We start from the raw sequence: 16182 nt of genomic DNA on the forward strand, positions 1-16182 counted from the left end.
GGTCTCTTCCAACCCAAACTCTTCTATGAGTCTGTCGTTGTGTAACTGATGCTTCTTCCTTGCAAACCACCCTAGTGGCAGGCACTGCAAACCCTCCATCTCTGTTCTCTGTTGCAGTCCATTGTGGCATACTACAACAAACACGCGGGCAAAACAAGAGAAGAAGCCAAGCTTGCCTTTCTAAAGATTATCTTCAAGTGGCCTACATTTGGATCAGCATTCTTTGAAGTGAAGGTACCTGCCCTGGGGGTTCTCTAGAGAGCAGCTTTTAGCCAAGATTAGGAGCCCTGTACCACAGAGGGGTTCCAGATCTGAACCTGACTGGGACAATCCTGATGAAACAGGGAAGAATATAATACTGTTCATCAGTAAAGGGTAAATTCATTGCTGCTCTGCATCTTTACACAGACAGAAGCATTGTAGAGCTTCAGCATATCTGTCATTGGGGCTGTTCTCACAGCTGTGCTGCTGAACACACAAGAGCTCTTCTCTGTTTTGCCAAGGCAAAGGAGAACCTAGTTTTCCAAGGGATGTGTCTCTACCCACCACAAACCAAATCCAGACCATCCATCATAGCACTAGAGTTCCATGAAGGACTGTAGAAGCCAGTGCTGTCAGGAGAAGACAGGGAGAAAGGAAATAGGAAGGGGTCTGATTTTGCTTGACATATCCCCTAACCAGTTCATCTCATTTCCAATAGCAAACTACAGAGCCAAATTATCCAGAAATTCTTCTAATTGCCATCAATAAGCATGGAGTCAGCCTCATTGATCCCAAAACCAAGGTAAGCAAAACTTGGGTATTCACCAGATGCTCCTGAACCCAGTCCCCAAGCTCTCACAGAAGACATCCCAAAGGACATGTTGTTCAGTACTTGGTGAATTCTCTTTAAGCCAGGTTAGAAAGGCTGGATAGACAGAAAATTTTCTGGAGGCAGAAAATCACTGTTGCACAGAGCAAGCCCAGACGTTTTCAACAAAATATGGATTGGGACCATCAACTATTAGGGTGCTGTGCCTGGAGGATGTGCACACTCCTTCCTTAGTCCTTTCACAGGCAATAGTACAGGAGTTGGAGTAAATTAGATCCTACTAGTTACTTCCACCACCTGCATGGTCATTCTAGTGCAGCAGTCCTTCACAAGCTCTGGAGGATCTGGGGTCTTGATCTCACTGCCATTCCCATGAGTGTCATCACAGTAGACATCCTTGGCCTGCTGTGATGGAAAGTGAACAGGGACAGGAGAAGTGTCTACAACCCCTCATGGAAGTTGAAGCTCTCTTGCATGTTGAATGTCAGTTTTGTGTTCCCACCAGGATATTCTCATCACTCACCCTTTCACCAAGATCTCCAACTGGAGCAGTGGCAACACGTATTTCCACATAACCATTGGCAACTTGGTGAGAGGAAGCAAGCTGCTCTGTGAGACCTCCCTGGTAAGAAGTGTTGAAGATTAGACCAAATCCTGACTTTGGCAGCAAATTGTGTCTCAGGGAATCTCTGGGCTGAAGGTAGTCTATCGGAGGAGCCGCTGATACAGCTTTTTCCTTGTGAATTTCCCATGGCTCTGCTCGATTAATCAGGGCTCTCACTTGGTCCATCATCCAACAAACAAGCAAGCCTAAGGTGCTTGGGATGTTGCCGTGTCAGGAGCATCGGCTACTGCTCCCTGTCACTGGACTGAAAGACACATTTAAGATATGGGCTCAAGTGGTACTCTTGAGCCCTTTAACCCAGCTTGTCACTGGTAAAAATCGCAGCAATAAACCTCCTCGAAGACTGTCTTAAACCCATAGCACAAAGGATAAAAACTCTTTCTGGATGAATTTTTACTAATCTGAGGCATTCAGTATTTTGTTGGCTATTTGAAAATCTACGTTCTATCCAAAGCTCCCTATGTCCTTAACCTCAGCAACATCTCGGGATAGGGAGTTCCTCCATCTCACTGTTGCAAATTATGTTTGGACAGTGTTCCTTGTGGTGGTAACATTTCACCCAAGGAGAATGGTGGGATAGGTCAAAATGTACCTGAAAATTTGGATGTTGAGAACTGGTAGCAAGTGTGTTGAGGAGGCACAAGCCAGAGACTGTAAACTGTGCTCTAGAGAATGGTAACATCTTCCTTCTCCTCCTCAGGGGTACAAGATGGATGATCTTTTGACCTCGTACATCAGCCAGATGCTAACAGCCATGAGCAAACAGCGGAGTGCAAAGGGTAGCAAGTGAACTGCAAGAAGCCACTGGCATGTGGTCATGGGGCTAATTCACCAGCTGAGGGCTGTGGGATACCCATGCAGCTGGGCGAGAAACTTTGCCTCCCAGATGTGGAAGATGAGCCGAACACCATCAGGGAGCTCACTGGACTCTGACCTTGAGGGCTCCAATCCCACCTCCCCTTCCAGCGAAGATGACTATCTCTGACCTCCCACTCACCTTCCCCACCCTGCATCCCAACTCAATCCTGCACCTCAAAGATTTCCAGGGGACACCACTGCTCTCAGAGAGTGACCAAGGCAAAGACACTCCAGCAGGAGGTTTGCCTGAACCCAGTGGTTGGCATCACAAAGGCTCTTGGAAGAGGATTTGTGTGTGTGTGTGTGTGTGTGTGTGCGTGTGTTCATGTGGCTTGCTTTGTTTTCATTTGTTGTTCTTTTTCTTAAAATGAGAGCTGTTACGATGCTAACAGGTTTTTGGTGAAGTTCTGGGAATTTCAGGTTTGAAGAAGGAGAGCCCTAACCCATGCTGGAAAGATGTCCAATGAACACTGCAGGACTTGGGGTTTTTGTCATTATAAAAGAATACACTGTGTTCTTAAGATGTACAGAAAGAAAAAGCAGGCGGGGAGGAGCACATTTTAACTAGGAATCAGAATAAACAAACTACTGATCGAACAGGTTAGAGTACTGAAGTGCTATCCGTGCAATGCTGGAAATATTTAAAGAACAAATTTTAAAGTTTTGTTTCTTCTTCTATTTATTTTTTAATATATTAAAAAGGAAAAAAAATCCTGTATTTCGTGCCAGTATCTGGATGCTGACTTGGGGCTGAGGGCAACCTGCAGAATAATCCCTTGTCCAGAGATTCCCCAAGAGCCATGACTGCCAGAGGCTGAGTAAGGCACATCTTTTCCAACTTAAGGGTTCAGCTGGAAGTGAAGCTTGGAAAATGAATTATCTCCTTTTGCCCCCTGTGTCCAGAAAAAATAACCTTGGGAGGACTTTCACTGCAAACTTCAATATGGATATGGGGATTTTGAACACCCCATGCTTGGAAGACTGAAGCCGAGCCTATGTTGGGCCGTAATTCAAGCATGAACTTGGCTATCGGGTTTGTACCAGCTGATGATTTTATTGTGTTTTATGTGTGTATTTCTGTATAAAGCAGCTCTTGATGAGTCCTAGCTGGACCTGAACCACTTGCAGCAAGGTCAGACCCTTGACTTTGGTGGGCTTTCCTCTGGCTTTGATTGGCTGTACTCATCTGCTGGCTGTTTGTCTCATCTGCCACCCAATGCCTCACAGTGTGGGCCAGCCTACTTTGGAGCAGAGATGGGACCTGCTGGCAGAGAGGAGGCTGAAACCATATTGTGTCTGGGAGAATGCAGGGAAAGAAGCCTGGGGGTGCCTTTCCAAAATCCAGGCTTCAAAGGAACACATGGCTGGGTATGGGGTATCCAGAGAAGGGACAATTGTCCACCAAGATGTGGTGTTGGTATAACCAACACTGAGTGGATCTCAGCAGATGTTGAAGCCTCTCTTGGTCCTGTGCATTGGGCTGGGTTTGACTGCTTTTGTAGAAGTCCATACTTTGGGGTGTCACATGCTGCTCTGTTAAGCTCAGCTGGGCTCAGGTCTCCAACACTGCAGTGTTCCAGGCAGAATTGGCAGCGCTGCCTTCCAGACCTCAAGGACTGTGACATTCAAGTGGGATGCAGCAGTGATTTATGACTTTGGTTGCTCCATCAAAACAAATGAGATGCTGCACAGAGACATCCACCAGCCAGACAGGGCTGCTAGGAGTTCCCTTTCCTCCATCATCCCCTACCCAAAGCACTCTGGTGATGGGAACATGGTTACACCAACCAAGGCTACATTGGGAGCCCGGCTGCCTTCTCACCATCTCTCTCTGACATTTCTCTCCCTTCCCCAGCTGCCATGATCCAGTTGTCTGAGGGATCCCACCTGTCCTTAGACACATGCCTATCATCACCACACCATCACTGCTTTTTCTGAGTCTCCAGACATCCCTGCCACCCATTGCACACTCAGCAGACGATACAGCACAGCAGTGTTTTCCAGAGCTGTCTTGGGTCATCTTTCCCCTGCCACTACCCTCATCACTCCACTTACAGCTCTCTTGGCATCCCATGCACCTCACAATTTTGGGCAGGACTGAGACTTTGTGTGTGTGTACCTGTGTGTCTTATGTATTAGCATCTGCTGGCCTCTTTGTATTCACACCAAGCGATGTAACATGAAAAAACATATGTCTGAGTGAAATACTCCAATTAAAAAGCATCAAGTGGCTTGTGGGAGGCTGTTCTGCACTGTGCAGTTGTTGTGACATCTCCAGGGGCAATCTCCAGGGCTCCTGGGTTCTTCTTGTGGACGAAACTTCTCCGTGCAATGTGTAATTCCTCATGAGAGCATCCAGCAAGGGGAAACAAACCATCAGTGTACCCAGACTGGAAATCAATTGAAATATTTTCTTTTGGGATAAAAAACACTGAAGTCTGGGAGATTCCATTACTTATGTATGACAAGGGCTGAATCTTCCAGTCAGTTTTGAGCTTAATCACTACATGTAAGAAGTGTTGGGTGAAAGTTTATATGTGGGAATCAGACGACCAGTCATGTGCTTAACAAGGTTGCCAGACCTTGCTAGCTGTGAAACAACAAAAGCAGTAGCTGAGATGTGACAGAGTGTAAGTCATTAAAGGAAACCACAGGTCTAACTGGCCAGGCACTGCCTAGGCAAGGCTTCTGAGGATGAGGAGGGTGAGTACAGGGAGTTACCAGTGCATACTGGCCAAGCAGCAGCTAGATACATGGATTAAAGAGCACTGAGGTGGCTTTTCCCAATGCATATTAAAGGCAGCAGTTGGGGAACCAGAGCCAAGTCCCTCCCTTGAACACCAAGACAAAGGCTGAGGAGCCTGTGGTGCACACCACACTTAACCCACACACTCCCCACCTCCTGCTTTTGCTGCTCACATACCCCATATGCATGGTACCCATGAAAATTATTAACCACCTATGCATGCAAGGCATGGGGAGGGGGATTTAACAGCATCTTCTCCCCATATTTCATAGACCTGGAGCTGCTCTACAACAATTCATCAGTCCTTTAGCCTTTTGCCAAAGGAGGATCTTAATTTTTTGCATTTCTACCCTCCAAAATACTCCAAAATTGCAACTTAGAAAGGTTTGGGTGCTTCTCAGAAACTCTGAAATTTAATGCTGCCCTCTCATTTGTGATTACTTCATTGAATAAAAGGCTCATGTATAAGAAATATTTATGGTCTGGATCAGGTAGAGACTACTGTATTCTTTCCCAGTTTGCTGAAATAAGAACAAAACAGGATAGGAGAGATAAAATGTATTTAAAATATCACTTGCAATTTACAAAAAACATACTATCTCTTCAAGTAGAAAGATATGGCTTAAACCTGAGAGATGTTTACATCTCCCTTACAGAGCATAGGCCCCCTCCCCTGTATGCCAGCAGCCACTGGGAGAAATGAAAATTGGAATAAATCCCAGGCTGTAGTACAGGTGTACAGACCATCCCAAGGGAAAAGCAAACACTTGGTGGGACCAATTCACACAGTGCTCCATCCTTCTGTAGAAAAGTAGTTGTTACTGGTCACAGTTTCAGTAGCTACATGGCCAAGACACTAAAAATTCCTTTAGTCCCCATGGGAATGACATGCCTTCACCCACAGACAAGGGGAGGAGATTGTCCTTTTAGGCTATGGCAGAGCAAGAGTGGGGAAAAGGAAAACCAAAGTTGCCTCTGCCTCTTGTATGGAAAGGTACCGATTGTAATGACTCGGCCAGCAGCACCTGACCATCGTGGTGGGGATAGTGTGCTCTTGGGGATGGAGGACACCTGCAAGGGGGGAGGACAGGAGGTAGTGTGTGGAGAAGAGGCTGGTCTGATAGGAGAAATCTGGGCACCTGAGAATGAGGAGGACTTGAGGATGCTCAGATGTTTGCAGCATGTGTGGAAACAGGGCTGACACACTGCAGGAATGATTGCCCTGTGGGATGTCAGTGGTCTTAGGTAAATGGTGTCTCCCATGTGGTTGCTGCCTCTCACCATAATGCACAGTTTCTTCATGGCTGCAACTCCATCTGCACTCTCCTACACCCCAAGGATCCCTGACAGGCATGGGAATGTGAGAAAAGCTGTAGGAGAGGAAGGTTGGTGCTCATCTCCAGCAGGGCCACAAAGGCAAGTGGCTCCTCCTCACCAGGCAGATCTGAGCCCCCACCAGCTGGTCTCCCCAGCCTCATCGAGATGGCAGGTCCATGTCTCCTCTCTGCCATGTCAGGCCAGGACAGCAGGCATGTCGCTGAGCTCTGGAAAAGGAGACACACAGTGAGCTACCAAACATCTGCGTCTGTTCTGACAGTCACTGTAAGCAAACAGAACCTGTTTGAAAATGCATGCAGCCCAGGTTGGGTCACAAGTATTGGAGGGGACATCTGGAGGTGTCTGCCCCAGCCTCTGCTTGAAGCAGGGCCAATTGGATTGAGCTGCTACGGGGTCTGGGGCTGAGATAACCCAGACTGCTTCCTTCCTCAAAACCTTCCAAAACCATCAGTATGGACACCCATCACCAACCCACCCATCAGGATCTCGGTACTCCCACAGAGACCACCCTGAGCAGGATGCAGCTGCTCTCCTTGCCCTGCTCACCTGTCTTGAATTTGTTGTAGGTGCCATTCTCTATCATCGTGTTACTGTCCTGAGCACAGCAGGAGAAATTCTTCTCTCGCCACCTGCATGGGGCAAAGCACCTGGGTCAGGCCACTGCCTGCTGTGGTGTTTCTCACAGCCCCCTGCTGCCTTGGACAGCTTTTTCCTGCTTTGTGAGGGCAGGTATTTTGGGATTTTCTCAGGTCCTTACCGAGAAAGGACTCAAGTGCATGATTGATGTCTAAGCATCCACACTTCATGTGTGCAACAGCATTCTGAAGGCAACTTTCTGACTAAGCCCTGTTTTCTAAGCAAGATTTAAGAGCTCCAAAGCCCCCAAAATGTTTACAGACACTGGTTCTAAAGCAGCCAGGGAAAATTATTTTGGTTGTTCATAAACCTGACAAGACCACACAAGGCACTGAGGCACTGCTAATGACCCTTCAGTCCCAGGAGGGCTGGGAATGCCCTGGCTGCAAAGCCAGCCCAGAGGAGTCTGTTGTTTGGTTGGACCAGGAGCATCCACAGAATCCTGGGAAATGCACACAACATGAACATGATCCTGGAGGAATTGGGCACAGCAAGGTCTGATGGTGGTGGTGATGCTTTACAGGGGTGACCGTGCACCCTCCTGAAACCTGCAGCCTTGAAAATAAGGTGAAAGCAGGACGTGAGGAGAGCAGAGCAGGGGAAGAGGGGAAGGAAGGCAGGGAGGGAGTCACCTTGCCTTGGGAAGGGAAAAGTTTGGATGCCCAGGAAAAATGCCTGTACATCCGCTAGTTCATCACTGTTGAGCTGCTACTAATTAATTTTTTCACCATCCCAGATCAGTATTAGCACTCCAACCTTTTCCTAAGCCAAAGCAAGTCACATTTAAAAGCAGTCCAGAGTTGTCACCCAGGGGCTTCCCAGACTTTCTACTTGCTGCACTGGCAGCACATCTGTACTGTCAGCACCCTGCAAAAAAACTCCCCTGGGCTGGCTGCTCTGATCCTCCCACCCATCTGCAGCAAGCCAGCTGAAGAGCTGAGCCCAGCACACCCTGCTTTTCTGGGGCACTACTGGGATGAGAGATAGGCACGTTCATCATACAGCTGTGGCAGAGCAGAAGATCCAGCAGCCAAACATGACCAGCTGGGGTGAGCCTGTTCAATGAACCCCAGATTTCCCAATTATCTTTGGCAGAATGGAAGGAAACAAAATGTGGTGTCTGTGTCACAGTCAGACATTTCTGTGGGGCTCTGGCATGTGTAGAGAGACATGGAGTGCTCAAATATTAAACACTAGGAGCTTTCCTAACAAATCAATCCAATGAAACATTGTCAAATAGTAGTAACAGAATATCAGTTCCTTTCTCAGCCCATCAGCTTTGATAATTGGTTTATGTTGCTACTATAAATCCACCAGTTCTCCACTAAACCGTGAGGGCAGACAATGCCTGACCTGCCAAAATGGAAAGGGAAAATAAGAGCAAGCAGGAGAAACAGAGAGGTTTTGGGGGACTTTCTGGACTTTCTTCCACTTCCAGAAGGGAGAACTAATGTTCTCAAGTTTTAACCCTTCAGGTCACCTGAAAGCATCCCTCCTTCCCTCCACCTGGTGCAAAAGATCAGGTTAGGATGGCCATTAACAGCTCGGTAGTTACCAGTGCAGAGCAAAGATGAGTGAGATGAGGAATGCAGAGGTCAGATCTGTCAGGATCCACATGACGTTGTACTGCTGCGGAGTCTGGAAAAAAACAGAAGAGACTGTGTCCACCAACAAGGACCACAAGATTTGCAAAAGAAGTTACTCAGTCTTTTTCTTCCTGCTTGAATATGGCTGTTCAGCTGCCTGGTTTGCATCTGCAGTAACATCTCTTGGGTGTTTAAAGCGTTTGGTGGCATTTCAAGGTGGCCACTCACCACTGGGTGTTGGTGCCAAATCATTCTCCTTCATAAAAGCAGGTCTGTTGTTGTAGTCAAAAATATTTTACCATATCACAGTGAATGCCACAGAGATCTCTTGTTTGTACAGGCAGGCCTTGCACTTCTCACCCAATAATAACATCAGCTGGTGGCATCTCATTTTCTCTGGCAAAACTGCCCTTTACTAAACACCACAGAGAGCCTGGAGTGGCTTCCTCTTCAAATCTAAGAGCATTTGAAGATTCACCCTTAGACTGGACTTCCACCCAAATTTAGAGTTGACTGAAACACTGCCATTCTCTGGAGGGGAGCATTGTAAAATCTAATTCAAGACTGTGAAGCCAACTACTTAAAGTCCTTACAGGGACTCTGGTGGGACCAATGCCCTAGGTGCTTCTTGGTCCTACAGGTTGTCCAAGTTAACAAATAGAGAAATTATGTGAAAATTCCTTCCAGAAGGAAGGCTTATTTCTGTGGTGGTTTCCCTTGGACTTGTGGAACAAGACCAAGTTTGACAAGGGCAGTGGGACACTCTGGGAAAAGAGAAACTTCTGACATAAGTAAGGGGCTTCAAAAGCTTAGAAATGGAAATCCTCATGCAGCAGCTTGTGTCCCCAAAGGCCCTTCCTTTCTTCCTGCACAAGTCTCAATATGACTTCTTTTCCCTTATCTCAAGGCCTAAGGTGATAATCCTAACAAGCAGGGTGCTTCATCCTGAGCCAGGAGAAGAGTGTGGTAATACCTGTAGTGGCTTTGAGGTTCCAGGTAAGCCAGGTTTCAACTCAGGTCCTTCTTATGCAAAGGATCCTTAAAGGATCTTTATCCACGTGTGAACTGGCCCATTGTCTCCAAAGGTAATCATGAACATCCCAACCCTGTTCCCACTCCTGAGACAGAGAAGACTTCCACTTACCATGAGGAAGAGTGGCTGGCTGAGATCCTTCAGCAAGTGGACAGCATTGGTGGTCACAGAGTGTGCCCCAGAGCACCATGCCAGGGAATAGAGCCATGGCTCGTTGACCACATAGAAGTTGGTGGTGATGTTTGCCTCAGCATATTTCCTTTAAAAGATCAAAAGGCAACAACCTTCATTGAGCAAGGAGATTAGTACTTCCTTCAGGCTTACTCAAGGAGATTTGGGAAGATCATGGGAAATGGTTGTAATCTTCTGTAGGAAGTGCTTACTTTAGGACCTAGATAAGGAACATAAAGGAAAGCCAACCAGCCAATAATTAATCATTAACAATTGGTCAATAGAGAATAGCTGAACAGCTGGAAATAAATGCAGATAAAATGCCCAAAAGGTCAAAACCTTTCTAATCCTTCTGCCATATGAATCAATGTAACAGTGTGTTTGTAAAGGAGGCTGTAGCCTGGTGGGGGTCAGTCTCTTCTTTCAAAAGGCAACCAAAATATTCTGTTCTACCATTCTTTCAGCATGGAAGAACTTCAAGCAAGAGAACAGGGAGAAATGGACCCAAGCTTCACCAGGGAAGGTTTAGATTGGATATTAGGAAAAATTTCTTAATGGGAAGGGTTATCAACCTTTGGAATCGGCTGCCCAGGGAAGTGCTGAAATCATCATCTCAGGAGGTATTGCCACATGTGGATGTGGCACTTAGGGACATGGTTTAGTGGTAGATTTGGCAGTGCTAGGACAATGGTTGGCCTTGATGATCTTAGAGATCTTTCAAATCTAAACCATTCATGTTATTCTAAAATCTTCCCACAGTGTGTTCCAAACAACCACAGAATCACAGAATAGCCTGAGTTGGAAGGGACACACAAGGCCACAGAGTCCAACTCTTCAGTCAATGGCTCATGTAGGGATTGAAGCCACCATGTTGGTTGGTTAGAGCACTTGAGTTGGTTAAACTAGCTGAGCTAATCTCCAAAGCTGGCCACTTGAGTTTGCTCTGGTCACTCCACCAACACATCATTTCTCAACTTATTATAAGCTATTGAAACTTAATATGAAGTAAGTTCATTCTTTGTATAAGAGTAAAGTAATGTATCATCAATATCAGCATTTAGAAATCTACCTAGGACTTATCCAAGGTTTACCTTTACCCAAATGGATCTGCCTATGATTTCTTATAGCCTTTCAGCCTGGAGAAAAGAAGGCTCTGAGGAGATGGGCTACAAGAGTGCTGGAGAGGGACTTTTTACAAGGGCATTGAGTGACAGGACAAGGGGGAATGGCCTTAAACTGAAGGAGGAAAAGTTTAGATCAGACATTAGGAAAAAATTCTTAACTGTGAGGGTGGTTGAGACACTGGTACAGATTGCCCAGAGAGGCTGTGGATTCCCCATCCCTGGAAGTGTTAAAGACCAGGCTATGGGGCTCTGAGAAACTTGGTCTAGTGGGAGCTTCCCTGCCCATGGCAGGGAGGTTGTAACTGGATGATGCTGAAAGTCCCTTACAACCTCAACCATTCTGTGATTCTATGATTCTGTGATTTTACATCCTGTCACAATTATAATTGAGAAAACGTGAAAATTACTCTTGTCCAGAAGATTAAAGCTTTTCATTTCTTTTTCAGTTCAACTCGACTTCGATGGTTTTGTGCATTGGAAAGAGAAAAATATCCTATTTACAAAAGGAGAGCTGGACAGGTAAAGCTGGGGGTTTTTGGTGGTTTGTTGGGTTATTTTGCCACGTGACAGTAGCATTTTGAGAACTCCTGCAATGAATATGGAGCCTTTCATCATAGAAATGACATTTTCAGTGTGTCACATACAACAGAGTACTGGTAGTAACAGATGAGAAATTATGTCTCTAAAACACTGGCTACAAGAGGGTGGTGGTGTCTCACCACAGCATTAGGCACTCCCACTTGTGTTTGTGGAAGAGCCATGAGAGGTTAAACAGTTGCTCATTCTCCTTGATTCGGTGTTGGTGGGACCGGGGATGGCAGAAATAAAAAGACAAGAAATCAGAATACAGCTGTGTTGTTCTTACCAGAACATCCTCAGATCCTGGTCCATATGGAATTGAGGACAGCCAGATTTCATTACATTATGTGCCACCTCTTAATCAACAGTAGGAGTGAACTGCAGTCTGTCACCCCTAAAATACATCAGGGATGGCTACTTGATCTGAACAACCTATTCCCAAAATATTATAGTCTCTGGAACTGGTCACTGGAGGGAGACATTGCCCCATGCATGAGGCAAACATAATCCAGATGCACCCCAAAGATTGTACTTGGGGCTGAAACCTACCGGATATCTTCACTGGACATGTCAGTGTAGACCAGATTGAGTTTGACAATATTGTGCTTTAATAGGTCTTCTATTGGTGCCTTTCTGCCCATCGTGTGCTGAAACCCAGGAGCAACAGATTGAACAAAGGACCTCACACTATTGTGCAGCCACAAGACCTGCAGGCAACAAGAGGAACTAGTGAATTCTTAGCAGAAGAATTCATGCCCCTAATATGCCCTGCTCTTCACACAAGCCCACTAAAGATAATGTCTTGAGGGAATAATGTCTTAACCCAGCCTGGCAAATAGCATTTCTCCCAGCGATCAAATAATATTCAGATGCAGGGTTAGAACTTGCAAGTTGCTTTTACCAAGAAATAAGTATTCACTGTTCCTTGCTTATCCACTGGAAATCGGTGAGTATGTTGCATACAGCCCAACAAAAGATGCAGTGTTGAAAATTAATGAAAAGACAGCTTTGGTTTATAGAAAAGGCAACCGAATATATTCTGTTCTACCACTCTTCCAGCATGGAAGAAAAGATCTTCAGCAGATACAGATCAGCATAACTTACCAGACATCAATGGGTACATAACCTGATTTCCATGACTTTAGCATTCATCCACTGCCAGGGGGAGGAAGGGAATAAAGACTCACAATTTATTTGAATTTAAGCCAGGAATTTTGATGCAATATATAAAACAAGCAAGGGTAGCAGGGAACACACTGACAATTATTATATTTATGAAGGGATGCTGTTTAGAGGCTACTGCATCAGCTGGTACATACACTGCCTTTTTTCCTGTGCTGCTGAAGGATTACACCATTGTGAACCTTCTGAGGAACTAACATTAGGAATATACTCCAAATGATGCCTTTTAAATCAAGTGAAATGCAACGGGCCAATTTTATGCAGGTGAAATCATGCAGAGTACACTCCAAAGTCTCAATGAGGAGAGCAAGAAGAAGGGATATGGAGCGAGGTCACCCTACCAGATGGCGTTTAATCTTCGACTCATTGAGAATGACGTCCAGGACTTTGCGGAGCCACAAGTTCCTGTAAGGATGTTTCTCTGGAGGGCGGTAGAGATCAAATATCACAAGTTTATTGTGACTGTCTGCGAGGCGCAAAAAACTACTTAGCGTGTAAATGGACTGATTCATTGCCTGGTTTTGATCTGCCTTTGACAGCGAGCCCATCCCTACAAATGGTTTGTTCTAGAAATAAACAGATATAAAAAAAAAAAGGAAATCAATCAGGCAGTTTGCTCTGGGAGTCAGCTGTATCTCTAAGAGGGAAAAAGTTTGATGTCAGTCCTCAACAGGTGGGGATATTTTATTTTGCTTATTTCTTCCACCTAAGAAATGGGGGAACCCAGGCTGTGAGGACATTGCTTCTGGGACCTAAATTGCACAGTTCAAAGCTAGTTCTGCTGTGTTTCTCTGTCTCACTTTGTTAGCTCTAAATATTATAAACAGACATTACACAAGTAGCTCTTTTCTTCTTCCCCCAGTCCACGAGCTCTGCTGCTGCCATGGTAAGGTGACACAAGAACATCCACCAGCCAATTGTTACAGGTCTCCTTAGCCTGAAGGCAAACTGGACAGAGCAAAGAGACCCAAATTGAAGGATTTATACTGACTTACTTGAGTTTTGACTCAACTAGCAGTTCCTCTTCTAACACTGATGCTGTTAAATAATAGACGGCTGGTGTTTCTTTTACATCCAGTTGGTGATAGTCATGAAATCATAGAAAAGTTTGGATTGGAAGAGACCTTTAAAGCTCACCAGCTAGTCCAAGCCCTCTGCAATAGACAGGGATGTCTCCAACTGGACCAGGTTGCCTAGAGTCCAGTCCAACTGACCTTCAATGCTTCTAGCCCTTCATGATGCTTACCTTAAGGAACCACGTTCCAGCGTTCAATTTCTGCAGGGCATCCCAGGAGAAAAATGAAGCTTCTTTACCAGTGTCATTAGGGTAGACCTCTTGGATGTTAGTTGTCCTTCTCAAGGTGTCATCATGCATGAGGAAAGGAACCCCATCATAGCTGCCAGAGAGCAAGAGTTCAGATCACCTGGGGAGCAGGTTCATTCACAGCATGAGCAGACTCAAGCCACGTCAGAAGAACATGTGGGCCACTGTGAATGCAGTAGTACAGCCTTCCTTAGAGCAGAAAGTGCAATGTGGAGGAATGCTGAGGCTTAAGACACCAGGTTAATTCCAGCTTAAATACTTCTAGGACATCTCACAGAAGTCATGATTGTCTGTACCTCAGTTTCCCTAGGGGCAACGTGAAGGAGGTGACCTTTTTGCCCTGCTAACTCCCTCAAAAATAGTAACTTATGGTTGAAATCTCTTTTTGCTGGCATCAGAGTGTTCCTGTGGTTTTTAGAGGACTGAATTCTGAATGCATGACGGAAGTGCAAAATTTTCTTTTACAGAAGGGTCTAGTTTAGTAGAACATCTAAATGTGTTTTTCTCATTCAGTGCCTGGAAACAGCTCATCCTGCACAGAATTAGCATTTCATGGCAACGGGTTCACCAAAGGCAATTAAAGATCTAATTATTAGGGCACTGCTGTCACAAAGCTGAACACAATTTTCTGTTGGTTTGTAGACCTGATATAACCTTCACTGTGACCTGGAAATCACACTAGAGTGGGGGCTTGTTTCTATACTCTGCTAAACATTTAAAACACACTGTAGAAATAACGATTGTTACTCAATAACTGCAGCTAATTGACTTGCCTGAGAACAACCATGCCCTACAGCCCCTGTCTCATGACAGCTGATGGACCCTGTCCCAGCCATCAGTAAAACCCAAGCTGCATGTCTCCAAAGACAGCTCTTAGAAGAAGAAGCATATATTCTGTGAGATGTGATGTTTTTCCCTCACCTTATGGTGACATCTGTTTCAAGACCATCCCCACCATGCTCAATTGTCTTCATAAATGACATCTCAGTGTTTTCTGGTGCCAGCTGAAAAAAAAAGGCTTATGAGCAGATCATTTTCAAACACTCTGGAGGGCTCTGCAAATACTTTCTGCCTCCTTGTAACATCTCTGGTTTTTATTAAGGGAGCATCATTATATTGTTGAAGTCTACTGTTTGTTTTCTTCCACTTTAGCCAAACCCATCATGCAGAAGAATAACAGAATCTTAGAACGGTTTGGGTTGGAAGGGACCTTGAACATCAGCCTGTCCCAATTCCCCTGTCAGGGCAGAGACGCCTTTCACTAGCTCAGGTTGCTCAGGGCCCCCTCCAACCTGGTCTTGTCCCTCAGGAACAGTGTTTTCCTTGTAAACAAACCCATGCAGTGATGCCTTTGCCATGCAGTCCCAATGACCAGAAATGTCTCCCACCCTCCACATATTTCAGGGGGAGAAAAAAAACCCCAAAAAACAACAAAGAAACAGCAGAAGATGATGACAAAAGTAGCAACAGAGAGGATGAAGAAATGACATAAAATACCTTCTTCAGACCTACCATTGGTGCTCCACGGTGTCCAATGAGGGCTGGCTTTGGTCCAAGTGTTCCCATCTCTCTGATGCAAGGAGAGTACATCCCCAGAGGTATCAAGAAAAGAAAGAGAAGGATAGCCAGGTATGGACCAACAATTATCACCTGAGTAACTGAAAGAATTTGAAGGAGGAAGGCTAGAGTTAATCCACATCATAACGTATGAGTCTGCCTTGCCACTTAACTTTTAAGACAGTCCTCCAGCTAAGTAGCTTTTGGGCTTTGTCTCGTCCCTTTTTCCTTTCCTTCTTTCCCTAATTTTCACTTTCTCTTCAAACAATGCAACCCAGGAAAACAAATTAGTGAAAGCAAGGACGCAGGCTGCCTAAGTCAGGACTGCAGGTTTTATGCTTTAATTACATCTCACTGTGCCTGATGGGATATGGCAAGATATGGCTTTATTTCTTTTTCTCTTTAGACATGATGCAATGAAATCTCTTCCATATGTAGAAAACCAATCCTCAATAGAAGGATGCTAATTTTTTCATACTCAGATGAGAACAAGTTTCAAGTTTCATTCATCTCCTTATTTTGAATACTTCCCTGGTTCATTCAGATTGTTGCTAGTGACCTTCTGTGTGTGACCTAGATAATCCTATGGACCTGAGAGCATGGATATTGCCC

The 16182-nt window shown here is 45.3% G+C and overlaps 2 protein-coding genes across 11 annotated transcripts in view; one reads left to right on the top strand and one right to left on the bottom strand.

Annotated features, from left to right (window-relative positions):
* The window catches only part of MYO7A (myosin VIIA), a 99547-nt gene extending 95013 nt beyond the window's left edge, over nt 1-4534 (top strand). For all 8 annotated transcript variants that reach the window (XM_088159212.1, XM_088159213.1, XM_088159216.1 and 5 more), the window contains 4 exons: nt 118-234; nt 701-784; nt 1317-1436; nt 2137-4534. In XM_088159212.1, coding sequence (XP_088015338.1) covers nt 118-234; nt 701-784; nt 1317-1436; nt 2137-2226 — 411 coding nt within the window. In that variant the 3' untranslated portion in view covers nt 2227-4534. The remainder of the gene's footprint in view (nt 1-117; nt 235-700; nt 785-1316; nt 1437-2136) is intronic.
* A 1049-nt stretch (nt 4535-5583) lies between these two features.
* The window catches only part of GDPD4 (glycerophosphodiester phosphodiesterase domain containing 4), a 37654-nt gene continuing 27055 nt past the window's right edge, over nt 5584-16182 (bottom strand). For all 3 annotated transcript variants that reach the window (XM_014887384.2, XM_014887383.2, XM_088159220.1), the window contains 9 exons: nt 15526-15671; nt 14935-15017; nt 13936-14086; nt 13031-13255; nt 12057-12214; nt 9745-9892; nt 8570-8652; nt 6925-7007; nt 5584-6584 (listed from right to left, as the gene is read on the bottom strand). In XM_014887384.2, the coding sequence (XP_014742870.1) occupies nt 6553-6584; nt 6925-7007; nt 8570-8652; nt 9745-9892; nt 12057-12214; nt 13031-13255; nt 13936-14086; nt 14935-15017; nt 15526-15671 (1109 nt within the window). In that variant the 3' untranslated portion in view covers nt 5584-6552. The remainder of the gene's footprint in view (nt 6585-6924; nt 7008-8569; nt 8653-9744; nt 9893-12056; nt 12215-13030; nt 13256-13935; nt 14087-14934; nt 15018-15525; nt 15672-16182) is intronic.

The sequence above is a fragment of the Sturnus vulgaris genome, chromosome 2 (assembly GCF_052056855.1).
Source record: "Sturnus vulgaris isolate bStuVul1 chromosome 2, bStuVul1.hap1, whole genome shotgun sequence".
Classification (NCBI taxonomy): Eukaryota; Metazoa; Chordata; class Aves; order Passeriformes; family Sturnidae; genus Sturnus; species Sturnus vulgaris.